Source organism: Myxocyprinus asiaticus, chromosome 6 (genome assembly GCF_019703515.2).
Source record: "Myxocyprinus asiaticus isolate MX2 ecotype Aquarium Trade chromosome 6, UBuf_Myxa_2, whole genome shotgun sequence".
Classification (NCBI taxonomy): domain Eukaryota; kingdom Metazoa; phylum Chordata; class Actinopteri; order Cypriniformes; family Catostomidae; genus Myxocyprinus; species Myxocyprinus asiaticus.
In genome coordinates this window covers 23171143-23198684 of record NC_059349.1, presented here as the reverse complement: position 1 = coordinate 23198684, position 27542 = coordinate 23171143, and the positions used below count along the sequence as shown (strand labels likewise).

Sequence of the window (27542 nt, the reverse complement as noted above, 5' to 3'; positions counted from 1 at the left end):
TCATTTTCCTCTTGACAATACCACCATAGATTCTCTATGGGGTTCAGGTCTGGTGAGTTTGCTGGCCAGTCAAGCACACCAACACCATGGTCATTTAACCAACTTTTGGTGCTTTTGGCAGTGTGGGCAGGTGCCAAATCCTGCTGGAAAATGAAATCAGCATCTTTAAAAAGATGGTCAGCAGAAGGAAGCATGAAGTGCTCCAAAATTTCTTGGTAAACAGGTGCAGTGACTTTGGTTTCCAAAAAACACAATGGACCAACACCAGCAGATGACATTGCACTCCAAATCATCACAGACTGTGGAAACTTAACACTGGACTTCAAGCAACTTGGGCTATGAGCTTCTCCACGCTTCCTCCAGACTCTAGGACCTTGGTTTCCAAATGAAATACAAAACTTGCTCTCATCTGAAAAGAGGACTTTGGACCACTGGGCAACAGTCCAGTTCTTCTTCTCCTTAGCCCAGGTAAGACGCCTCTGACGTTGTCTGTGGTTCAGGAGTGGCTTAACAAGAGGAATACGACAACTGTAGCCAAATTCCTTGACACGTCTGTGTGTGGTGGCTCTTGATGCCTTGACCCCAGCCTCAGTCCATTCCTTGTGAAGTTCACCCAAATTCTTGAATCGATTTTGCTTGACAATCCTCATAAGGCTGCAGTTCTCTCGGTTGGTTGTGCTTCTTTTTCTTCCACACTTTTTCCTTCCACTCAACTTTCTGTTAACATGCTTGGATACAGCACTCTGTGAACAGCCAGCTTCTTTGGCAATGAATGTTTGTGGCTTACCCTCCTTGTGAAGGGTGTCAATGATTGTCTTCTGGACAACTGTCAGATCAGCAGTCTTCCCCATGACTGTGTAGCCTAGTGAACCAAACTGAGAGACCATTTTGAAGGCTCAGGAAATCTTTGCAGGTGTTTTGAGTTGATTAGCTGATTGGCATGTCACCATATTCTAATTTTTGGAGATAGTGAATTGGTGGGTTTTTGTTAAATGTGAGCCAAAATCATCACAATTAAAAGAACCAAAGACTTAAACTACTTCAGTCTGTGTGCACTGAATTTATTTAATACACGAGTTTCACAATTTGAGTTGAATTACTGAAATAAATGAACTTTTTCATGACATTCTAATTTATTGAGATGCACCTGTATACTTGCCATAATTCATAGTATGAATGTTTTATTGTTTTTTCTCCAACAGAATTCCTACCACAAAAGCAGACTTATGAAGCAATTTAGTCTAACTCTCCTTACAGAAACTGTTGAATTACTTACATTAAATTTTTTTCGATCCTTGTACAGGACAATACTTTTGCTTTTGATCAACCTTTAATGATGTTGTTTTTTTGTAGATACATGTTAGAACTATAAATAGTTATATTGAAAAATACTCCTTGATGTTTATAGATCAAAGGTTATAAAACTTCCTGATAATAAAAAAGGTATTTAAAGTTGCACATAACTTCTGGGAAATGCAAATTATTTAAATATATGTGCTTTTTAATTGATAACAAAAACCAAGTTTTAACAAAAGTGAAACCAATTATTTCCCAGAAACTCAGTCGTTAAACACTCTTTTTATTTCACATTTATTCCTATTATCAGTTTTTCTAATTATTCAGTTATCTTAAACATGCAAACAAAAATAATTTTGTGAGTTTCAAACATCAAAAGTTACATCCTAACCTTACAACAGTGTGAAAGGTGTGGTTGTGTGCAAAGCATTATGACAAAGATGTTACATTAACACTGATGATGCATAATTTATACTAGACATCTAAAACATGAGATAAGAGTCAAACACAGCATTATGACCATGCACCTTAATTAAGTTAACTTAAGGGCAACTTCACAGTCTCAAGTGGCAAATAGAAGTTGCTACAGTGCTCTCGCTTTGAATAATTCAAAGGGAAGGTGGAATCTTATACTCTACATTGGACAGAAAGTAAACTCTCTCTGTTAGCTCAAGATGGTAACGTGCCCTCAAAGCTGTTTAGGTCAGGAGCACACAAACAAGATTGCAAAGGAACATTTGTGGAAGACGAGGGAGAGTCTCTGCTCACAGATCATGTAGAACCTCAAGCACAGTGGCAATGGACCAGGCCTGAGTTTCACAACTGAAGGGGCAATACTGGCCATTCTCATTAGTGAGCTCTGGCAGACCCTTCCATGGTGACCTGAGAAAAAAAGACGAAAGATCTTCAGAAATCTAAGTTCTTATGGCACGTTTCTGCAGTTGGGAAGAGAATTGTAAGGAATTTTGATTCACTTAATAGAAGAGGTAACACTGTTTACTTTGCAGTGTAGATTCAAAAGAACTGACTCGTAATTCATTCAGGAATCAGGCTACACTGGTCACGTTGCAGATTCAATAGAACCTGCTCAGAAGAGTCACTGATTCAAGAACTGGACTACACTGGTCACACTGTATGTTTCATACTGCTAGTTTAGTAGCTGTGTTGCAGTGCTGCTGAATGGTTAGAAAAGTAAGTCATGCTGATAAGTCATATGGTTGAAAGTTATAAAAAGAATTTGGTTCTGGTAATTAAAAAAAATAAAAAATAAAATAAAATTGTTCAACAGACATTTAAGCTTACTTAAAAAATAAAGCATACTTTCTCAGTAGTTGAAAAAGCAACTTTTTTCCCCAGAAGCACCCTTCAATTGGATTAAGAGTATTGATAGACCAATATATATTGACTATTTGACTTTTGAGATAATCTGTATCAGCTGATAACATGGCTATTTGGCCAACAGACATGAAGTTATCTAAATATTCATCATTTTGAAATACTTTTAGTAAATATAGTCTACAATAAGTGTGTATTTTTATAAAGTTGTGTAGATCTCATTTGTTAACATTACTAATTGTATTATGTATATAAATATATGCATTCACACCTTTCCATGTGGATGTAATGGCGGGAGAGAACATTCTTCACCAAATACACCGTTCTCTCATAAGTGTCTTTGCCAAGCTTCTTTGCAAAATAGATCTTGGCACGGAGGAAATAACCGATTGGCCACAGCCACTCCTGTAGACAGTAAACAAAGAGAATGATAAGAATCCCTAGAGAAGAAGACTTTAGAGTTGACATTGAGCTGATGAAGAACTAAATATGGATCTTACAGGGCCTTGGTGGTAGTTGAAGCCTCTAGCGATGTTATAGTTGTCATTGTCGAGGGAATTGTCATAAACTCCACAGTAAACCATGTCACTGTTCAAATAATCAGACAATAATTGAGTTAAACAAAGAAAATCATAAACAATATTACTGACATTCCATTATAATATGTGGTAGGAGAACAAGGATTATCACTCTGGGTCTAAGGTCTTCATGCCAAGAGGTCCAAGCAGCTTCTCTTCTGCAATGTTCAGAGCTTTCCAAGCTTTCTCCACAGAAAACAACTCTGGAGCCTAATGAAGGGAAACCATTGGACATTTACTAGCTGCTAATTTGTCATTTAGCTGACACTGTTATCCACCTAACTTACAGTACACTCAGTAAAGGCACAGTTTCCATGGAGCAAGAGGTAATGAGATAGGAAATTACCCGAGCTGGATTTCAACTTGGGTCACCCACTAATAAACGTGACCATGCAACATGTCTGAGCACATGCACTATCTGCCAAGTCATGCCTTCGACAAAGACACAATAGTTACTGCTCTTGGATCAACCATTGCAGTATTTGAACCAACAGCATTTTGGTCACTAGCTTATATTTTTAATGACTACAGCAGATTGGGCAATGCCACACTAATATCTTTTCGGTATTTCAGTGTTTGTTTCCAAACATCATCATTTTCCAAGTATGCAGCATTGGAGAGCATTTTCGAAAGTCTTCATTTTCGGTGGAGGAAAACGTTGTTTCAGTGAGGATGAGAGTTGCAAAATCAATGCGTTTTCAAGCCAAAAACTTGTTAGGGTGGACATAGCCTTAGAATGAGTCCTTACCACCACCATGGCAATGGTAAAGTTGGGTCTGAGCTGGTAGTCACACCAGGGGCTGGAGGCTCCATAGCTGTCTTTATAAATGCCCTGCTTATGGACTAGCTCAGGATGCTTCTCATTGGGGTCATTTGGATCACAGGACACATAGAACATCTTCTCAAAGTTCTTCTGGATATTTCTGTCCCACTCTTCATAGGACACAGAGAGCGGCTGGCCTGTGATTTAAACAGGAAGTTAGTAACTCAGTAGTGCTGGATGAACACTAGGGATAAATGAGAGTATCAAACAGTCATAAATATTAGCTCTGTTCCAATAACGAGCAAGCTTATAAGGCTGCATCCTATCTGAAATGGAACCTTAGTGACAGAATTGAAATGCTCTATATGGGTATCTATACTTACTTGTGTAACAAGACTCAACACTTACATTTGACGCTAATGTGATAAGCACAAACAAATGTAAAAAAATAATACAAAAATAAACATTTCACCCAAATATTGTGTGTGCCATGTGTTATAGCACACACAAAAATTTGGGTAAAATGTTAATTTTTGAATTAGATGGAACTATTTTTTTATAGATACTTTTCCATATTGAATGAAAGACATTGTAGGCATTTCTCTCAACCTGTCTGCCATCTTCAAGGAATTTTTAATTGAGTTCATTGCAATGTAATTTCTGAATGGTTTCTCTGCAAATGATACATGCAATGCTGCTTTAGATTTTGGCCAAAGCGAGGTAAATTGGTAGGCAGCATAATTTTTCTGTCGACCTTTTGGTAAAAGTTTTGTGTCAAGAGCGCAACTATAGGCGCTTTTCCACCATTGGTCTGAAAAGTGCTTAACCCTTTTAGCTCGGAGGGTGTTTTATGCTAAGATTTCCTGTTTCAGTGGCATACCCAAAATTAAAGGCTTATAACTCGACAAAGGAAAAAAAACAAAAACAAGTAGGGTCAAGCGTTTGGTATTTAATGATATAAATTATGATTAAATATGACGCTCACCCTAAGAAACTGCAAAAAATGTTTTGCCAAAAATGAAGCTTTTTTCTTATTTTTCAGATTTGATATTATTTATCTCAGGTTTTTTTTTACTGAGCCCCTAAAGGGTCAGTGTGGTTGTGAAAAAAATTGTCGGCTGGGGGAAAAAAATAAGCAAAAGCTTTTGCGTTCTCTCGCAAAACCTTTGCGTTCCCCCTGAGAATTTTTGCATACTCTCGCAAAACTTTTGCCTTCTCCCTCCAATTATTTTGCGTTCTCTCGCTAAACTTTTGCGTTCTCTCACAAATTATTTTGCGTTCTCGTTCTCACAAAATTGTTGCATTCTCGCAAATTATTTTGCGTTCTCTTGCAAAACTTTTGCATTCTCACGCAAATTATTTTGCGTTCTTGTTCTCTCATAAAATTGTTGCGTCCTCGCAAATTATTTTGGGTTCTCTCACAAAATGTGCAACATAATGACAGTCTTCTGCTAGAAGAGAAAGCCAATGCAATGAAAGAGTGAAGCCCAAAAGACAATACACAATGCACAAATCATAATCTTCAATTTATGAATGTGTCAAAATAAAGACAACACAGTTAAAATTACATTAAATGTGAGTGGTCTAATTCAAATTAATTGCATATTATTATTGTTTTTATTGTTGGTTTCCCTCTCCATTAATAAAGCAATAACAAAATGCTTTATTATGTGTGGTGACTGAAGATTTTAGGCTTTAAAATAACTGCAATTCAGAACTCACTTTTAAATCATTCGTATTTGTGTTTGGAACAACCCTTTAGTTTAGTCACCATGATTGCTCTCCCTTTGGAGTACCTTGGGGAGGCATCATTTATGCGATTTAGTATGTGTCAGTGTTGAATGATTGGCTCACTCATAACACAATTATCGCCATCTGCAGAAGCATGATAAATGGCCACATAAACATACGTACATACAAAATAATAGTTGATATTTAAGCATACGATATTCAAATTTCATTAGGCCTGTAGTTTGGGAAAACATGCCAAATATATATAAACTGTCGTTTTTAAAGCATTTTTAAATATGTTGCATTTTGAAGTGCAACACATTATAATGCCATATATCAGATTTATGCATGATGTAATGATGCAATACAGAAAGGAGTCACTTTATCTTCAACAAGATACAGTTTTCCACAAAAAAGTAGGCACCGGCCCCTGTCATCTCGACTTATCTCTTATAAATGCAATAGCCTGCAGAACATTAATTTAATATGCGAGAGAATGCAAAGTTTTGCGAGATAAAGCAAAATAATTTGCGAGAGAACACCAAATTATTTGCGAGAGAATGCATAGTTTCTTGGGCGAATGCAAAAGTTTTGTAAGTGCATGCAACGTTTCTCGGGGGAATGCAAAAGTTTTGCGAGAGAACGCAAAAGCATTTGCTAATTTTTTTCCTTACCACCTTGGCCCTTTAGGGGCTCTGTAGGGTGTTAATAAGGTAGCTCTGAAAAACAGTTTTTGTTTTGTTCCCAATCATGTAACCTGTAGCTGATCAAAATGTTGTATTAATACAAAGCAATCAAAAGTTATAGCATTACAAAAATAGTTTATCCTAGTGTCCAAAAAACATCTCCAAGTATCCAAAAGCCTCTCCAAACAAATAAAACATACTTGTACAAAAGAACTAATCACACATGCAAACACAACAATGACTAAAGGTTTGCATAGCATGCAGACATGATTTTAGTAATGAGATTTCACAGAATGAAATTCATGAGACATCATTGAGTACTTGGTGCCATCTCCTGGCGGCCATATGTAATTAGAGTGACTGATCACATGACTCTCTATCGCCACTGGCTGGAGCAATCTGAACCCAATCTGTTTAGCGTTCCATGACGCTCCAGCATTTCTGATGACATCATCTGATCCAGGAAAGCTAACGTGATTGTAGCCAGATAGCCAGAAGCTGTGTGCACATAGTGCTTCCTGTGGATTATCTAATGATCTATGCATCCGATTACGTTGTGCATGGGCTCGTTTTAAAGATAATCACCTCCTATAAGTAATGGTGATATTTTATGTTCTATTTATTTTTTGTTAAGTTATAAGCGAAAACGTAGCATATGAGCAACACCTGTTCACATGAAACATGTACGTATGTCAAAGATATATACTTAGCTATTACTCACTATATTTTTTGTCTGTGAGTAAAACAAATAGGCTGGTTGTATTCTACTCTTTGAGAGTTTTCCAACAACATATGACACATGGCTATTTGATAAGTTTTATGTTTTTATCGATTACAATAATATCTACAGTGCTAAATTTTTAATAAATGATCAAACGGTACACTTCTGATTTGTCTGCAAATTTCAAAGCACTTGTTCAGTTTTGGTCACAATGTCTACATGCACTGTAAAGTAGAGCTTCTAATCATTAAAACGATACCTATTTTGTGTTGGTCAAGACTTTAGTTGTTAATAATTAGATTTTTTTTCTCATGGGCCCACCGGAATTAATGATGTCTTAAGGCCGAAACAAACTCTATGCAAGTACGTGAATGCAGACACTTCTAGGCAAGCTGAATTTCCTGCGTTGTTGCATACCAAAATGTGTCGGACCGAAACTGATTAACAACGCACTCTCAAGGTTGCCACAAGGGGCGATATAGCAGACATTAGTGTAAACTTTCCACTTATACAGTAAGCTTTCTCTTTTAGTCAATTACTGTCAAGGCAGAGCAAGAGTTTGAAGAGAATAATGCTGAGCAAGTAAGTTGAAGCCAATGTATTTATAGCAAATTACCTGAATAATAACACATCTACTTTAAAAGGTGCACTCAATAATATTTTCTTCATTAAAAAAGTTTAACTCCTAAAGACACGATATGTAGGAAATCATGAGCACTCAGCACTCACATTAAAATGAAGACTCCAGTCATATCAGTAACCTTATAAAAGCTGTTTTATTCACGTTAGAATCACATGACCAACCGAATACTACTTGCTTAGTCCTGTTATTTGACACTTTTACTCATTGATTAAAGTAATCATGGCTGACTGTGAATACTACATTTCTACAATGGCATCTGAAACTGAAAACTATTGATTTTAAATGATGCCGCATCCAAGCCACTAGGTGTCAGTGTAAGTCCAAAATGACAAAGACAAAAGTTACTAAGTGCATCTTTACTGGAACAGAATTTTAAAGGTAACTCTGATGCATCCTGGAGTACAGAGGTTTGTTACCACCACAGTGACACAAGGACCACATGTTGGCAATGCATTGACAAAGTATTTGCATCTACGTGCGCGTACTAGCATAAAGTATGTTTCTGGCCTTACAATGCTGGCTAGGTATTGGAACAGAGTTATGGGTGTTTGTAAGGGCATGAGGGCTTATCTGAGCTCACCGTCTCTCTGTATGGTCATGGTATTGTAAGGAAAGAGCCCTTGTTTGTTTAACTCCACCAGCCAGTGTAATGTAGATTTGCAAAGACCCACTATTTCCACAGCTGAACCATCTCTGCATTAACAACAAAAGAATCAATCAATGGAATGATCATAATAGACAGAGAGAGTGAAAGTGCAAGAGAGAGAAGAGATCCATTTATATATAGAGTCTCAAAAAGAAAAATCAGGGCATGCCTGGGTGTAGCCGGTATGCCTTTGTTGTGGGCTCTTTCACTCTCTCCCATTTTGTCCATCCAGGTCCCACAGTTGAACTGATTTCCACCATAAACAAAGCCAGTGTCGGGGTCCACCTTGGCCACTATATTGAAGCCTAAGATGGTTTAGAACACAAAAGGTTATTCTCAACAGAACATTAGAGTGTGCATTCCAAAAAAAAAACAAAAAAAAAAAAGGCTAGTGTATCAATGACCTTACCTTCATCTCTCATGTTGCAGTCAATCTGTGGTCCGGCGTTCCTCTCTCTAAACTCAATAACCTGCATGTGACACTCCATGGCCTCATGAATTACCTCATACAACGGCTGCTCCTGTGACATAAGAAAAACAACATATTTAATGGATTAAGCAAAAAGATACACTGAGTTTTGGACTTGTGAATTTTATGTGATGAGAAAGACTAAACGCCACAAAGTAATATACATTATTGTCAGTAAATAGTTGACACAATTGTCTATTGCGTTGTACTCACGCGACAGCGTGATACAGCATAACCTGCTGTCCAATTCAACTCACTTGATTAGTGCAGTTAGTTTTAATGAATCAGAACTGATTGGCAAATCAGTCTGAATTGAAAACAAAAGTCAATGGTCTGAATCACTGACTGAATCAGTCATAAACCTTTGAATCAGCTAGGGTGACTCACTGGCTCACTGAACAGCAAATGACCAAGTCCAACTCAAAATGAGCCGAGAACTGTTACATTGGTACGTATACCTTTATTTTTATAAAGTGACACTTAAAGGTATAGTTCACCCAAAAATTAAAATTGTCTCATCATTTACTTACCCTCATGCCATCCCAGATGTATATGACTTTCCTCCTTCTGCTGAATACAAACAAAATTTTCTAGAAGAATATCTCAGATCTGTAGGTCCATACAATGCAAGTGAATGGTTGCCAGAACTTTGAAGGTCCAAAAAACACAAAGGCAGCGTAAAAGTAATCCACACGACTGTAGTGATATGATAGGTGTGGATGAGAAACATATTAATATTTAAGTCCTTTTTTTTTTTACTATAAATTCTCCTCCTCATACAGTAGGTGGTAATATGCACAAAGAATGCAAATCACCAAAAACAAAAATAGAACAATGTGAAAGTGAAAGAGAAGATTTATAGTGAAAAAAGACATAAATATTTATTTGTTTCTCAGCCACACCTATCCTATCGTTCAGAAGATATGAATTTAACTCTCTGGGGTCGACGGACTCGTTTGCATTTTGAAGAGCGACTTGATCCAGCCGAGGATACAATTTCGGATGAGTAAGTAATTTAGTTTTACTTACATATTAGTTGACATGCTATTTTATAAAAACATGTACATATTTTACTAGCTGGACTATTTCCAGACTTGCCAGCCAGGATTCAGAGTATTGAAATTTGAAATATGTCCTAATAGGCAAGTTTTAGTTGCATTTAAAAGTTGTTTCGGCTAAAGCAGGTATTTAAATTGTATGCTGTATGATATAAATATGATATGTAATATGATAGAAAAATAATATGAATGTTTAGATTATATTTTAACTAGTGTTTATTGTGCCTCATTATCATCTACGATGCTTGTGCTTGTTAATATCTGTTCGGGTGTAAATGTGTAAAATGTGCTGTAAATATGCCCATATTAGAAAATCAGCATATTAGAATGATTTCTGAAGGATCATGTGACACTGAAGACTGCCGTAATGATGCTGAAAATTCAGCTTTGATCACAGGAATAAATTGCATTTTACAATATATTCAAATAGAAAAGTTATTTTAAATTGTAAAAATATTTCACAATATCACTTTTTTTGCTGTATTTTGGATCAAATAAATGCAGCCTTAGTGAGCAGAAAATACTTATTTTAAAAACATAAAAAAATCTTACCGATCTAAAACTTTTAAACGGTAGTGTAGGTCTAAAGTTTTTAAGTAAAGTCTTTATGTAAAGAAAATGTATAGTCAGATTACTTCTTTTAATTTAAACTTGATTTTGTGAATAAGCTACAAACAATACATTCAATCAAAAAGTCTCCTCACATTCATTCTCTTTCTCAGGGGAGGGGTCTTTATCTCCTCAGGTGTGAATCACATCAATATTCATGATCAACCATGCCTCCTCGCATATGGCCTTTCTAACATTAAAAGTGACTTACAAAAGTTAAATGACTATATTTTTTGTATGAATGAGTGATCAGGATGGTTTTCACATCATTTTTGTAGCAAAAACTCTAGGCTACAAGATCCAGTTCTCAAAAGTCTTTTGAACAAATGTTTAGTATGTGTTATATGGCCTTATTTCAGGTGACTTAAAATTTTTGTTTTTTCAAAAACCATGCATAAACATTATTTTCTCAAAAATACAAACATGTACATACATGTTGTTCACATATTATTGTAACCTAGTTTGTGCTAAATACAGTGTTATCAGACTTTAGCCATTAATATGTTTTTAAGCAACTGAAAAAAGCACAAATGTCAAGGCATGTCAAAACTTCTCCAGGGCCCAAAACACACTCAGACCCCAGAGGGTTAACCACTGGAGTTTTATGGATTGCTTTTATGCTGCCTTTATATGCTTTTTGGAGCTTCAAAGGCCTGATCAACATTCACTTGCATTATATGGACCTACAGAGCAGAGATATTTTTTCTAAAAATCTTCGTTTGTGTTCAGCAGAAAAAAAGAAAGTCATACACATCTGGGATGCCATGAGGGTGAGTAAATGATGAGAGAATTAAAATTTTTGGGTGAACTATCCTTTTAAATCAGTATCATGTATATATCCCTAAATGAGTTTCAGTGATTCCTAATTATCCTCAAATTAGCTTTAGATTTTTGTTATTATAAATGGTATTTTAATAAAAATATTATTTTCTTAAATAAAAATGTATGGGGCTGGGTGGTCAGTGTACCCCACTGCACAGACAAATTCCTATTAGAAACCATCGTCTATTATGAGTCCTAGTGAATTTGTGTGAGTGGCTTACCACAGTGCCAGGTGCCATTGGCTTGGAGTCATCTGTGGGGTACATCCTGGACACGGGACACTGGAGGATGTCAGTGCCTTTGGGCACCATAGTGCAATAGTCCTGAATGCACTGCAGCCACCACCACACTGCGTCACGACAGTTAAAGCGTGCCCCCACACCCTCTCCTAGCAGGTTTGGGATCAGGCCATGCCTCAGAGTGCCAGCAAAGGCCAGGATAATGTTCCTGTGTGATAAAGCAGGAACAACTGAGATCGAGAAAACTCATATCTACTGACTGACAGATCCACAGGAGTAGGATCAATTAAGTTTTCAAATCAGTCTGAGGTCATTCATATGCTTCTTGTTAGATTCTTGGCTCAATAAACGGAATTCACTCATACAGTAGGATGCTTGTTGGATCAATACCTAGCCTCCAGGTGACGGCCGGTGACCAGCATGAGTCCACGCAGGGCGATGAACGTGTCTCTGCCCCAGCAGCGGAAGATTCCAGCAGAGAAGTGAGGTAAGCCTATAGAATGAGGAAATCATCAAGAATAACATCTTACAGCTTAAATAGAATGTAACATGCTGTGTCACAATTAAGTTTGAACCTAACCACCTAATGTTAGCAGCCTGGATCTTTAAAGAAATAGTTCTACCAAAAATGAAAAGTCTGTCATTATTTACTAGTCCTCATGTTGTTCCAAACCTGTATGACTTTCTTTTTTCTGTGGAACACAAAAGGTGAAATTATGCAGAATGACAACCTCAGTCACCATTCACTTTTACTGTATGGAAAAAAAAATGCATAATGAGTAGAGCTGCCAAAATTAACACGTTAGCGCATGCGATTAATTCTTAATCAGCATTAACACATTTTATGTTAAAACAGCATAAACCAGCAAAAACACTGGTTGGAAGGGCGGAAACAGCTTTGTAATGTGTCTGCCTGGAGTCATTACACTGATGCATAATCCACAAACACACATAGCAGTGATTCAGTGTCAGTGATCAAATGATGGGGAAAGGAGCTCTTAATGCTATTTGTTGTACAAAACAACCCAGACAGAAATCAATAATTTTTTAGCATAAGTAAGGCGCATCTTATTTACCACAGAAGCACATCAATTGTTAATAATAACCAAAACGCAGAAAGAGACGTTTTTGTCTGCAAGCTCTTTTTATGTGGAGTTCAAAGCGGCGCTTGATGCTGGTGCTGATGCCCTGACGTGAATCATGATCACACTTCACGATTGCTGTAACAAAGCAGATAGCCACAATTAATATTGTGGAGGATGAGAGCTTAAGGGATTTAATATCCATTGCAATGAATATCCAACCTATATGAGGACTAGTTCTTTCAATTATTCAAACTCCCACTTAGACTTTGGGAAACATTTAATGCTACTTGAATTGGTGTTATTTCAATGCATTTCTATCTTTATACTGTGGAAGGCTTTGTTTGTAAAATGTTAATAAAGCATTATATTACATATTGCTTTGTTTTCTTTCCTAAGATGGAAATAAATGCATTTTGATAGGAGAATAATTATATTTAGAGCCAAATTTTAGCACTGTCAAAATCTGCGATTCATCGCAATTAACTACGAAAAATTATGCGATTAATCACTATTAAAAAATGTCATTGACTGACAGCGATAATAATGAGTCATTATGCCTAACATTTACTTTGTGTTCCATGGAAGAAAGTAAGTTGTAATTAAGTAGGTTTGGAATAACATAAGGGTGTGTAAATAATGACAGAATTTTCATATTTTGGTGAAAAGTTCACTGTAACCATTGTGCTATCAGCACCAATTAATAAATGTACTTAGGTGACAAAAGCAACTTCATTGTGATAACACTGACTGAAGGGTATTTATGGGTTCACCTGCAGCCAAGGAAACACAGCACTGCTCCTTCTGCTTAGTGATCTCATTGTCGCGGTAGGGCACATCAGGAAGAGCTGGTGAGAGAGGCGGAAGAGCTGGAAATCGTCCAATGCCACACATTTGAACCGATCCCAGAGTCAGCAACTTCACAAAAGATGAGCCATTCTGCACAAAACTAACACACAGACATAGTATGCACACAATAAGGGCAATTTTGTAAGAGTCCAAAGAATGAAAACCTTTAGATTATGAAAAACCTGAACATGAAAATTTGATTTAATAAAGGCTACTTTCACAATGTAAAATGCTTGCTTTTTGCAGATGTAATCATAATAATAGCCATAAAAAATGAAAAAGTTGACCCTACTTACTTTTGAAAAATGTCACAATTAAAATGAGTCTTGAACATTGTTTCATGTTGACTTTAATTGCATTCTTAAGATTATAGTAAATATAAGGAAGGACAGACATACTCCAGAGGCTGAAGGATAATCTGTCTGTTCTTCTTTAGACACTGACCTTGACATCTGTTTGAAGGTCACATCAAGGGCAGTTGTGTAAGCCCCAACCAGGATGGCATCAAAGTAGCAAGGGATGAGGTAGCGAGGGATGTGTTTCAAGTAAGCAAACATAGTCTGAAACCACTGGCCCACCTAAGGGCAAAGGAAACCCAAATTTACCCATGGGGGGGGGGGGGCAATGAAGGTGAATGGTGACTGAGATTGTCAGTCCTTAACATTCTGCCAAACATCTCCTTTTGTGTTCCACAGAAGACAAAAAGTAATATGTGTTTGAAACAAATAATGAAAGACTTTTTATTTTTGAGTGAACTAACCCTTTAAACCTTTGCATAGCTACACACTTATCTTAATGGATTTAAGAGTTGGTAATGGAAAGGGGCAGCAGTTTTCTCTGCAGAAATGATGTGGTTTGTTTTGACTTTGTGTAGACGGCACTCATGTCGTTAAATCTGGCTTTTCTCAAAGCTCTTAACCTCAAATAAACCCATGAGATTAGCTGCTACATATAGTGTATATTTGGAGTTTTGATCTCTTATTCACCTCTGCCAGCGAGCCCCCGCGTGACATCAGCCTATTGCTCACGTAGTCAATCATCCAATCCCCTTGCCTCAGGTTGTCACAGAACGGGTGGCCCAGATCGTTTTTGGGTCGCACATCTGCCATCACTGATAATAGACCTGTGTGGGTGACATGGCAACAGAACAAAGTAAAAATCAGTGGAGCATTTATGGAACACAGCAGCATTACTTGGATTAAGCTAAAATAAAAGTCAGTTCTAAAACTTTATTTGCCATTTCCTCTGCAGAAGGTTTTTTTCCTACAATCGCCTAAAGTGGATGGACTTATTTAAAGTCCCTCTCCAGTCACTGGTTTAACCCCTAAAAACTAATCTTTGTTAATCAAAATAACATATTTTATTTTTTTTCCCCCATGAAAATAATCCCTTCATGCCTTAAAATGGTTTAGATATAACTCTACACCTTTGCCTCATTTAGTTCTATGAATATGCAAATTAGTCCCTGCATTGCTCACCTGCAGCTCAGGCTACTCGCTCACCTTCACCCACTTATCTCATATTTTCAGATCCTTTGGTAATACATGAAGGCTCACCATTTGTTATTTTGCAACTTTGCATCTGAATACAGAACATGTCTTGCAAAATACCGATACGTAGCTACACCTGGTTTCTCCTGATACCCCTTGCTTCGCCGTAGCGTACGCTATTGATATGGAAATCCCCACCCTGCAAGTTGATGGGACTGGTTCCTTAAGTTTGTGACGTATGAAACCCTGGCTGTCTGAATCTGTGTTTTTGAGACTGTCTTTGGTAGACTGCAGTTCCAAAGTGAAAATGCTCAGCCATGGTGTTGACTGCTGATTTCACTCATGGTATGTCTTCTAGCATATAAAAAAACACCATATGGAAATGTAAACAAGGTTAAAAACTTGATTTTCACTGGAGGGGGTCTTTAAGTCAATTAAACAGTAACAAAACAATCATGTTATATTTACTCTAAATGGCAAAAGCTTGGTCCGTACCTTGCAGACCACCATATTTGAGTGACGTCCAGCCAGGGATGTTGTAACAACCTCCTCCGTCTTCCTTCTCCTCAGCATCACAGCGAAACAGCAGAACATTCATATCAGCCAGAGTCAGCTTAGACATGATCCTATTGTTGAAAAGAAACAAGAAAAAGCTTCTTCAGAACTCCTCAACCATGAAGGCATACATATTTAGCTAAATATGGCAAAGGAAAGCAATTTGAGTAACTGTTACTCATATTGCTTTGCTTTCCCATATGGTTTTGCGATCTGTGAGGGCTACTCAGATGCCCTTTGTCCACCCAAATGGTGCCAGTGATCAGCCAGGAGAGCTACGTTTATAATGACTTGATGACTATGACAGGAATCAGTTCAACTATGTTACTACCCAACCTGCCCACAAACAAACATAGCATGTTGTAATCTTTGTTTACAAGACTTACTCCTAGTTTTGGTATCTTTATGCCATCACGAGCAATCTTTGACATACAGTAACAGTTATTTAAAGGAATATACTAGGTTCAATAAACGTTAAGCTTAGTCGACAGCATTTGTAGCATAAGGTTGATTACCATAAAAATACATTTCGACTCGTCCCTCCATTTCTTAAAAAAAAGCACAAATCTGGGTTACTCTGAGGCACTTACAATGGAAAAGAATGGGGAAAATGTTTGGAGGATTTAAAGGCAGAAATGTGAAGTTTATAATTTTATAAAAAAGCACAACATTAATTCTGTTAAAACTTGTGTATTATTTGAGCTGTAAAGTCTCTTCGTTTTTATTATCATTTTAAGGTTTACAGCGGCAACAAAGCTGTAATGTTGTATATAACTTTTCATAGAAAAGGTTAGTAAGCGATTTTATCACATTTAAATAATTTTAACATGCATAGAGTTTACGTCTTGTGGCTATACTTTTGAAATAGTGAGTATTTTAACATATATGGATTGGCCCAATTCAATTGTGAGTGCCTCTCTGGAACCCAGATTTTTGCTTTTTTTTTTTTTTTTTTTCTTTAAAGAAAAGGCTAAATTAATATTTGTGGTAAATAACATTATGCCACAAATGCTGTCGATTGAGCTTAACTTGTATCAAACATGGAATATTCCTTTAAATGTAAAATTAATCAAGTCTCAAATCTCAATTGATATGTGTGGTCTGGTGTGGCACCCATTTTTCTGGCCTTCTTAGGTGTTAGATGTGCGGAATTGTTCTAGATTGGTCTCCAGCACCAGCACAAGTGTGGAATTTTAAAAAAATATATTCAAATGTAGTTATATGACACAATAAGGTCTCCTCTATGGTTGAAAAATGCTAGATTCAACTCACTGTGTAAGTGGTTTCTTCAGTATGGCAGGTGCATTTTGATCAGGCAGACTGCCTGCTTTATAGAGGGGGTTGAACTGAATGAGATGATTCCTCAAAACACCCACCAGCTCCTGTGATTTGGGGTCTAGACTCAACCTGAAAGAAACACACTCTGATCTTAAACAGCTCACATCCTATAATAAATAAACTTGTGAACTTCATTAAATGCTAAAAGTCAAAAGTTTGCCATAGGGCAGTGGTTATCAACTGGTGGGTTGCAAAAACTAAATAAATACATTTGTAACACATCATATATCCTTTTAAAAGATCTTCGTTTGTGTTCCATGAAAGAAAGTCGTACGAGTTTGAGACGGCATAAGGTTGAGCAAAGAATGAGAGAACTAGAATTTTTGGGTGAACTATTCCTTTAATGGTATTTTGATTAAGATCATTTGTCACTTGGTAGTACTGGTAATACAAGTACAGTACTTTCAGTCCAGTGTTTGTTCCAAGTGTTAGTTAGGGATAGTTCACCCAAAAATGAAAATTCTCTCATCCCTCATGCCATCCCAGATGTGTACAACTTTCTTTCTTCTGCTGAACAAAACAAAGATTTTTAGAAGAATATTCAGCTTGTAACACTTGGAACATTCTTCCTAGCGGCCACTAGAGGTCGCTAGAAGGATAAAGACTTTTAGTTTGAAGATTGGTTTTGGTTTTTGTTGTGTCTCTGTTCTCTGTGTTCCCCTTGATTGATCCCAGCTGTGTCTTGTTAACCTTGTTAGTTATTGTGTATATCTTGCCCTCCTGCTCTCTCTGTCTTTGTCGGCTGTTAACCTTTCATGGATGTAATGGTTTGTTCTGCTGTGTTTTGAGTTCTTTTATGTTTATTTCTCTGAATTTTAATTAAAAAGCCTGCACATAGATCCTCCTTCTCTCGCCTCTTTCCTGCAAACATTACAGAACAGCTGACCAGACTATGGATCTAGCGGCTTGGCAATTGATGTCTCTCAGACAAGGAGGTGATACCATCAAGCAATATACAGAGCAGTTCTGCAATTTCGCCCAGGATTTCAGTTGGGGAGATATTTGTCTCAAGGGCTGCTATCGGTTCGGACTTGATGAGCCTGTGAAATCCTGTCTGCCAGGTGGCAGATGTGAACTTTCCTTGGGCAAATTAATTGACTATGCTTTGAGGTTCACATTCTCCTCCCCTTACACTGTGGGGTATGGCAGTAATCCCGTGCCGCTGCCAGTGCCCACGCCTGCCGCGGTCAACGAGCCAGTGCCCACGCCTGCCGCGGTCAACGAGCCAGTGCCCACGCCTGCCGCGGTCAACGAGCGAGCCAGCTCTCACGCCTGCCACGGTCAACGAATTAGCGCCTGAAGCCTCGGCCATCCCAGAGCCAGCGCCTGAAGCCCACCTGAAGCCTCGGCCGTCCCAGAGCCAGCACCTGAAGCCTCGGCCGTCCCAGTGCCAGCATCCTTGGCCACGGAGGCCGTTCCCACAGCAGTGCTCCCGGCTGGCCGGAAGAGGAGGAGGAGGAGGAGGAGGAGAAGAAGGGCCCCTGCTCTCCAGTCGCTGCCAGCGCTCCCGGCCACGGAGGCCGTTCCCCAGTTGCTGCCAGTGCTCCCGGCCACTGAGTTTGTTGACGAGGCTGTCCCATTCCCCGAGGCTGTCCACGATCCTGTCCAGTCCCCAGCTGCTGTCGACCAGTCTGTTGCTCAATCCAGTGGTCAGCACCTGTCAGACACAAGCTACCAGTCTGTTCAGTGTCCAACGGCCACCCACTTCCAGTATGACCCCTGTCCAGTGGCCATCGTCCAGTCTTCTGACCCCCGTCCAGCAACCACCTCCACTTCCTGTGGCTCCACCCCCTGTGCTTCAGCCTCCTGCAGCTCCTCCACCTGAACCCTTACCTCCTGTGGCTCCATTTCCGGAGCCTCCACCTCCTGCGGCTCTGCCACCTAAACCCTTGCCTCCTGTGGCTCCATCTCCAGAGCCTCCACCTCCCGTGGCTCTGCCCCCTGAGCCTTTGCCTCCTGTAGCTCCACCTCTGGAGACTTCACCTCCTGCGGCTCCCTGCCCTGAGTCTCCGCTTCCTATGAACTACTTTTTTTTTAGTTTGTTTGATATGTTATGGAGCGTCAGGAGCCGCTCCTTAGATAGGGGGGCGCTCTGTAACACTTGGGACATTGTTCCTATTGGCCACTAGAGGTTGCTAGAAGGATAAAGCCTTGTAGTTTGAAAAGATGTGTTTTGGATTAACCTTGTTAGTTCTTATGTATATATTGCCCTCGTGTTCTCTCTGTCTTTTGGCTATGTTCAGACTGCAGGCCCAAATCAGATTTTTTTGCTCATATGTGACTCAGATCTGTTCTTTTCATAACAGTGTGAACAGCACAAACCACATAGAATCTGATCTTTTCGATTCTGATTTGGGCCACTTCCATATGTGGTCCTTAATCCAATACAGGTCTGATATTTTTTTGCAATGCGACCTCAGTCTGAATTCATGCGACTTTTATGTCACTCTACATTGACATTCATCACAATTCTGAGCTCAGTGCGCTGGCGGGAGTCATTCCAAACATTTGCCATTCAAAGAATGGCAGTTCTTTGGTCATTCGGTGAATATGGAAGACACCTGCAAAGGTAGTCAATGGAGGGACAGTGAGGTGTTAGACCACACACACCTCCGTACAGATGTAGCAGCCATTGCTCCACAAAAAGCCATAAGTAAACACTTTGCACTCTTTATCCTCATCCTCGTCATTCTTATCGCCTGCTCACAAATCCGCTGGCTTCCGCTACATATCACCTTACAAATGAATGTGTAAATGCTGAATTTAGTGGCCTCCGTGTTTACTTCCGTATGACAGCATGCTGCATGTGACGTCTTTGTTATTGTTCTTTTGCGCATGCGGGTCAGTTCAGGACTGTGACCAGTTCACACTGGAATCTGATATTGGCCACATTTAAAAAATAAGGTGAACAGAAAAAAAAAAATCGGATCTGAGCAATAAATCCGAATTGAGCACTAAGGCTTGTAGTGTGAACGTAGCCTTTGTCAGTTGTTAAACTTTCATGGATGTAACAGTTTGTTCTCTTGTCGTGTTTTGAGTTCTTTTATGTTTATTTTGTAAAAGAGTTTTGATTATAGCCTGCACATAGATCCTCCTCTCACCTCTTTCCTGCAAACGTTACACAGCTCTGTAGGTCCATACAATGCAAGTGAATGAGAACCAAATTTTGGGCTCCAAAATGCACAAAGGCAGTACAAAAGTAATCCATGTGACTCCAGTGGTTAAATCCATATCTTCAGTAGCAATATGAGAAACAGATTAATATTTAAGTCTGTTTTTCCAATAAATTCTCCCTGCCCAGTAGATGGTGATATGTATGAAGAATGCAAATCTCCAAAAACAAAAGAACAAGAAAGTGAAGATTGATAGTAAAAAAGGACTTAGATATTGATCTGTTTCTAACCCACCTATCATATTGCCTCTGAAGATAATAGATTTAACCACTAGAGTTGCATTAATTACTTTAATGCTGCCTTTATTTGCATTTTGGAGCTTAAAAATGTTGGACCCCATTCACTTTCATTGTGAGGACCTACAAAGCTGAAATATTCTTTTAAAAATCTCCATTTGTGTTCAGCAGAATAAAGAAAGTCATACACATCTGGGATGGCATGAGGGTGTGTAAAAGATGAGAATTTTAATTTGGGTGAACTATTCCTTTAAGCCGGTAAATCACACTTCTGCTGTTGTTTATGCATTCACAAAATTGACAATTTTCCTACACAGCCTATGTCATGTTAATTTTTGCATGTTGTCATGTTAATATTACTATATTTCATGTTTGAATTTAAGGATATTTTTTACTTCTGTATGATAAACAATTTGGTACTGTGTTGGGTTGCTATTTAAATCTAGATCCTGATGCAAATCCAACTGAGAATCACTGCCATAGGGGACAATTATTCTGTGTCAATTTGGGGTCAGTAATGCTTATGAAGTCTAACCTGAAAACAATGACACTTCCAGGTGTGAACTGCTTGAACACGATCTCCTGCACATATTCACTGCACCCTCGAGACGTCACCCCAGCCTGCCTCACCACCGTACTGTCCTTCAGCTGAGGAGAGACAAAGAAACCTCTGAGACTAAGAGATAAGATTGACTCGTGGAGTGTTGACAGTACAGTCAATCAAAAGGCAAGTCCAGGCAGCGAAAATTTCCAACTAGACAGGAAAGGCCAGGCTAACCCAAAACAAGTGGTTGAGATGAAAGCAGAGCTCTTTGAGTTTTGATGCTTTAATTGCAGGGTAGGGCTTGAGCTTTTTGCTGTAGTGTAAATGAGTGTACTCAGTGGAGGCAATTGTGTCTGCTGAAGACAGTTATAATTAGAGCAGTCTCACAGCACTCGGGTTACCTGGATGTGCTCTTTAATCTCCACCGTGTACCCAGGCATGCCATTAATGCTCCTCTCATCTTTTCTGTAGTGACCCGCCTGCCTCTCTACCGTACGTGCCTCCAGCACCACTTCCTCGATCTTACCTGTGAGAGAAGGAAAAAGATTATTTATGAGTTTGGCTTCAACTCATAATTGAAACAGAATATTAAACCAGATATCCAAAATGAGTCTTTGTAATTTTCTTTGTAGTGTTAAACCAAAATGTAATAACTTGCTCTTCCTCTGAAAAAAATTAAATAAAAATAAAATAATAATTTTCTGCACAAGTTACTTAGGTGGTGCAGGATATTGGATAATGTTAACCAATAGCCAAATAGATATTTAGGCATTGTTTTAGCAAACCTGCATTCAGGTGGGGCTCTATTCTGGTATGAAACACCTACTTTTTACGATCCAATCAATTCGAGATGTATAAAAACAAGACCTGCCCTAAGTTTTCTCATTGAATATTCTGTTTCATTCTGACAAACGTCACATTACAGAAATATAATGGGTTGTAAACTGAGATTCATGTTGACTCGAACAGAATTTAAATTAAAGAGAGAATATCTGATCCACCAAAGAAGGTTCAGTATCTCTGTTGAGGAGCAGAGAACCAATGATGCACCTGGGATGTACATTGGTGGAACCTCATCTGTGTAGCCATGGTGTTTGGGGTTTTTGAAAGCAGTACGACACACAGCCACCACTGACTGATGTGTGCTGGGACTATGACGGGTAACCGCTACAATGTCCTCATCCACTTGGTCCACAAACACCTAAGAAAACATCCAAAGACCCATTGATGAAGCTGGAACAGGTGTAAATTCACACAAACGCATGTAAACACTAATACACTTAGTATCCTGTCCCAAATTAAGCATTTGATGTGGACCTGTGGCCTTCACTTGTATGTGTCTGTTAGGTCCACAAGACCGTATGTTGTCCCATTTGTCATTTTATGATTCAGAAGTGGTGTCATGACTAGAGACAGACCATTATATCGGCCAGATCGATTTATTGGCTGCTATTTGGGCATTTTGAGATCATTACATCTGCATTATATCAACCATTGGCCACCAAGCAGTCTAGATATTGTTATCGGCCTTACAAGTGTGCCCTTTGCGGCCTCAATGTAGCCATGATGTTCCCTTTTGCAAAGCCTGCATTGGTGCAGATTTCTTGGTGGACTACTACCCGACAGTGTATGTGTCATTACTGTCACTGTGGACCCAGCGGAGGACTGCAAGGGCTGAGGGTGTCATTTGGCACAGGGATTTAGTTCAGTAAGCTGTGTTTACCTGATTGAAGCCTTTTGCTGCCAGTTCCTGGTGTAACCGATTGAGGGCCAGCTTTCCAGCGATGATTCCTGACTGAAGGTTGACCTCATCAGGAGAGGAGGGTTTAAGCTGAGGATTCCATTTTGTATAGAAGCGCTCTTCTGACACAACTGAGATCTGACAGCAGTAAAGAAGAGGAAGGTAATGGACCCAAAAATGAACTTAAATGTATCACATATGAAATTTTAATACTGTCATAATTTTCTGACCCTCATGTTGTTCCAAACCCATATGACTTACTTTCTCCTGTGGAACACAAAAGGAGACGTTAGGCAGAATCACAGCTTCAGTCACCATTCACTTTCATTGTATGGAAAAAAGATGCAATGAAAGTGAATGGTGACTGAGACCAATATACTTTCTAACATCTCCGTTTATGTTCCAAGGAAAAAAAAGAAAGGTGAGTAAATGATAACAGAATTTTCATTTTATAGACAGAATGTTTAGTGAAGTTGATTTCTTGCCTGGTGGGGTACTAACTCATCGTAGCCTCTAGTGCTTCCAGTGGCACAGCAGGCCATAGACACAATAGCAGAGCTAGGCAATGAATCATATACAGAGCGGATCTATGACACAGAACATCCAAATTAAAGCTCATTCAAAAGAGACCGCCATTATAAACAATGAAAAGCATAATGGAGCATTTGAAATGGCATACTTGAATAGGGCACTCATTATCATGTGTGACGTCCAGGAACATGGCATGGGCAATGCTGGGCACCAGAGGCCTGAGACTGGGCTGCATAAAAGCACCCACTGGCTCCCCTCCATACCGGTACACCAGCCTGCCCTCCTCATGACTATCTCCTGCACTCATTGCCTCTACAAAAACACACAAAAAACAAAGTATGAATGCTGCATTTTATTGTATTAGTTATTTACAACAAAAACAAATCTGATCATTGCTATTACTTTACTGTTAATATGTCATGATGTATATAATCAGCAATATATTTGTTAACAATTTGGGGTGTCTAATAACAATGGCTGTATTTACATGCACAAATGTCTGTCAAATAAATTAAATGGATAGTTCACCCAAAAATGAAAATTCTCTCATCATTTACTCATCCTCATGCCTTCCCAGATGCGGACGACTTACTTTCTTCTGCTGAACACAATTGAAGATTTTTAGAAGAAAATCTCAGCTCTTTAGGTCCATACAATGCAAGTGAATGGTGACCAGGCCTTTGAAGCTCCAAAAACTAGAAAAAGTCAGCATAAACATAATCCATCAGACTCCAGTGGTTTAATCAATGTCTTCTGAAGCTATCCAGTTGGTTTTGGGTGAGAACAGACCAAAATGCAACTCCTTTTTCACTGTACATCTTGGCAGCATTCGCCTTGGTGATCATGATTTCAAGCACGATTACACTTACTATAGCGCCGCCATCTAGCGCTCTGCACATGCGTCAAGCACTAGGAAGTGTAATCGAGCTTGAAATAATGACTGTGCCTAGAGACTGCAATAGCAAAATACACAGTGAAAAAGCAGCTATATTTTGGTCTGTTCTAACCCAAAACCAACTGGATCGCTTCAGAAGAAATTTGTTAAACCAATGGAGTCGTATTTTTATGATATCTTTGAGATTTTTGGAGCTTTAAAGGTTTGGTCACTATTCACTTGCATTATATTGACCTACAGAGCTGAGGTATTTTCTAAAAATCTTCACTGTGTTCAGTAGAAGAAAGAAAGTCACACACTTCTTAGATGGCATGAGGGTGAGTACAGTAAATGAGAGAATTTTCATTTTTGGGTGAACTATCCCTTTAAATTCAATCTAACTATGAACTATGAAACCTAAGCAATGTAGTCTTCTTTTACTGTATATGTGCAAGTTATTTTTTAATCCAACTGTAATAGTTGGATTCAATGGCTTACATTGCATTTATTCTTCTATTTAACTTATTATTCTTTTTATTTAAGATCTGCATAACTCTTTCTATCAGATTTCAGTGTTATTCAGATCAAGCTCAATCAGGTTATTTGATTAAATTGAGGTGCTTACATGAAGACTTTTCGTTCCGATTGAGCTATCAGTCAGATTTATAACTATTGTTAGATTTCAGTGCACACTCTGTTATAAACAAACACATTCACAATGCAAACAAGATAAAATTAAACGGTAACTCTTTACAATTAGGTTCTATTTGTAAACATTAGTAAATGCATTAGAGATCATGAAATGTGAACAATATAGTTTTACAGCATTTATTAAGTTATGTATAAAAATACAATTGTTTATTGTTAGCTAATGTTAGTTCATAATGTGTTCATGTTAATATATACAACTTTTCATTTTAATAATTTATACAGTATGCTGAAACTAACAAGTGCTGTAATATAAATTTTCATTGTTAACTAATGTACCTAAAGGGTTAGTTCACCCAAAAAAGAAAATTCTCTCATCGTTTTCTCACCCTCATGCCATCCCAGATGTGTATGACTTTCTTTCTTCTGCTGAACACAAACGAATATCTCAGCTCTATAGGTCCATACAATGCAAGTGAATGGTGGCCAGAACTTTGAAGCTCTAAAAAGCACATAAAGGCAGAATAAAAGTAATCAATACCAGTCCAGTGGTTAAATTCTTATCTTCTGAAGCAATATGAAAGGTGTGGGTGAGAAACACATTAATATTTAAGTCCTTTTTTACTATAAATCTTCACATTCTTCTTGTGTTTTTGGCAATTCGCATTCTTCCTGCATATTGCCACCTACTGGACTTAAATATTGATCCATTTCTCATCCACACCTTTCACGGTGCCTCTGAAGATAAGGACTTAACCACTGTAGTCAAATGGAGTACTTTTATGCTGCCTTTATGTGCTTTTTGGACCTTCAATGTTCTGGACACCATTCACTTGCATTGTATGGACCTACAGAGCTGAGACATTCTTCTAAAAATCTTTGTGTTCAGCAGAAGAAAGTAAGTTGTACACATTTGGGATGGCATGAGGGTGAGTAAATGAGAGAATTTTCATTTTTTGGGTGAAATATCCCTTAAACTGATGTTAACAAATACAACCTTATTGTAAAGTGTTGCCAATTCAACATTAGTGTTATTTAATATTTTTGTGTTATTTCCATTTTAATGGCCATCACTTTTAAAACATCATACCTCTGATAAGTGATGAGATTCCTAAGTTAGTCACAAAGACATTATCCAGCTCCTCGCTGCCTGTGAAGAGCTCGGCCACCACATACAGGTCAGGCCTGAGAGTGCGGGCAGCATCCAGCATAAACTGCAGCAAGCAGGTTTAGAGGGGGATGCATACCCAAGTGTGAAACCAAACATTAGTGTGTTTGAGGGGTGCAAGAAATGGGTTCAGAAAGAGGAAGAGTCATGCCTCAAATCAAACCAACATGAGCCAAGAAGTATAAAATAAGATTTTCAAAGGCCAAAAGAGAGTTTTGGGATGGTATTGTAAGAATGGCAGATTCAGAAGAGATAGTTTAGAGGGGTAGTGAATGGTGATTGACAGAAAAAAAGAGGGATGTAAAGCAGGAGAAGAAAGACACACAGATAAGACTTGATATGTGTCATGCCTAAAGACTATGTTTCCAGTACCTCTGATGAGACTGGTTATTCCCAGCCGGTTTACAAACACATTGTCAATGAGCTCGCTGCCTGTAAAGAGCTCAGCTATCACATAGAGATTGGGTCTTACTGCTCTGGCTGCTGCCAGCATGGCCTGCAGGGCACAACACGTGTTATAGTTAGAGGGTTTGCTGGATAGAAAACTGCCTGTTGATGCTAAATTGCTTGATGTCAACGTGAACTTCAATTCGCAACCCATTTTACTTCTGTAATGTGACATCTCATAGTAAAACAGGATATTCGATAAGAAAAATGTAGGACTTGATTTTAACCATCGGGAGCTGATTGGATAATGAAAAGTGGGTTGTCCATACCAGAGAATAATGCTTTGCTTGTGAACGAATCAGTGTTTTTGAATCTTTTAAGTGAACAAATCACTCTCATACACAATTTCAGTGAATGACAGTCCTTACTATATCCACCTTATTTTGCAATGCGGAAGTAAGCAGCGGCTGCATTTCCGGTGAACGTGCAAAATTTCTGCTGTTATTGACCGCAATATAAATAAATAGAAGGATAATAATACCAGAGTTAGTGATCTGGGCTTATAAACTATCACACAACCACAGGATATACAGCAGAATAATGTGGCAATGTCTGATAAATTCTAACATCAGCATTTATAGTAAAAGAGTAAGTAAATCACTCATTTGTTGCTGTGTAGTTGTATTGAAAAGACAGTAATAAAATCTGCTTCTTTCTTTACCGAGATCATGACGATGCAGTCTTTCTTGTCTCCATGTAAATCTCCATTTATATATACCTGCATAACTTCCAATGATGCCTTTATTTATTTATTTCCAAAGGCAATGTTTCATAAGCCATGCTGAATGCGAGATCTGCGTGTCTGTTTACTGTCTACACTGCTAAGACAGAGAGAATGCTCTCTGACAAGAACGGAGAGTAAAATGCGTTTATTATTTATTATTAAGATGAAACAAGATGCAGTTTTGGTGCAAAGAAAGTTGAAGCAGCATTTCCCCGTCATCTTTCTGCTCTCTGCTGGTTGTGTAAAGTTTGTGGAGGTGTGTCAAGACTGTCCTGTCAGCACCTGATCACTATTCTGCCTGTGCAACATAGTGTGATGAAACGATGGCAAAACGGTAAATGGTAAAACTACAAGCGATCAAAACAAAAAATGTGTTTATGAAAATCGTAATTAATGATCATAATATGTTGACATTTACTGCCAGCCTGTAATCAATAATGTAGTATTTTTGTATAGCTAATATAGCTGGAAGTGGGTTATACCAGTGTTGTATCGAATTGTGTTCCCTGTCTAAATCGGTTTCCCCCTAGCCCCGATAGAGTATGA

At 38.5% G+C, this 27542-nt stretch overlaps 1 protein-coding gene across 7 annotated transcripts in view; it reads right to left on the bottom strand.

Moving 5' to 3' along the window:
- Positions 1-1563: 1563 nt before the first annotated feature.
- Positions 1564-27542, bottom strand: part of LOC127442395 (glycogen debranching enzyme-like) — a 48226-nt gene continuing 22247 nt past the window's right edge. For 6 of the 7 annotated variants that reach the window (XM_051700391.1, XM_051700388.1, XM_051700386.1 and 3 more), the window contains 22 exons: positions 25748-25871; positions 23284-23447; positions 23090-23191; positions 22587-22742; positions 21914-22064; positions 21265-21389; positions 20855-20967; positions 16845-16979; positions 15513-15643; positions 14514-14650; positions 13972-14105; positions 13452-13627; positions 11987-12089; positions 11579-11804; positions 8809-8920; positions 8569-8704; positions 8334-8446; positions 3958-4169; positions 3322-3419; positions 3132-3219; positions 2903-3036; positions 1564-2178 (listed from right to left, as the gene is read on the bottom strand). In XM_051700391.1, coding sequence (XP_051556351.1) covers positions 2061-2178; positions 2903-3036; positions 3132-3219; positions 3322-3419; positions 3958-4169; positions 8334-8446; positions 8569-8704; positions 8809-8920; positions 11579-11804; positions 11987-12089; positions 13452-13627; positions 13972-14105; positions 14514-14650; positions 15513-15643; positions 16845-16979; positions 20855-20967; positions 21265-21389; positions 21914-22064; positions 22587-22742; positions 23090-23191; positions 23284-23447; positions 25748-25871 — 2988 coding nt within the window. In that variant the 3' untranslated portion in view covers positions 1564-2060. Of the gene's footprint in view, positions 2179-2902; positions 3037-3131; positions 3220-3321; positions 3420-3957; positions 4170-8333; positions 8447-8568; positions 8705-8808; positions 8921-11578; positions 11805-11986; positions 12090-13451; positions 13628-13971; positions 14106-14513; positions 14651-15512; positions 15644-16844; positions 16980-20854; positions 20968-21264; positions 21390-21913; positions 22065-22586; positions 22743-23089; positions 23192-23283; positions 23448-25747; positions 25872-26197; positions 26322-27542 lie in introns of all 7 variants that reach the window. The other variant, XM_051700387.1, reaches the window with a different exon arrangement.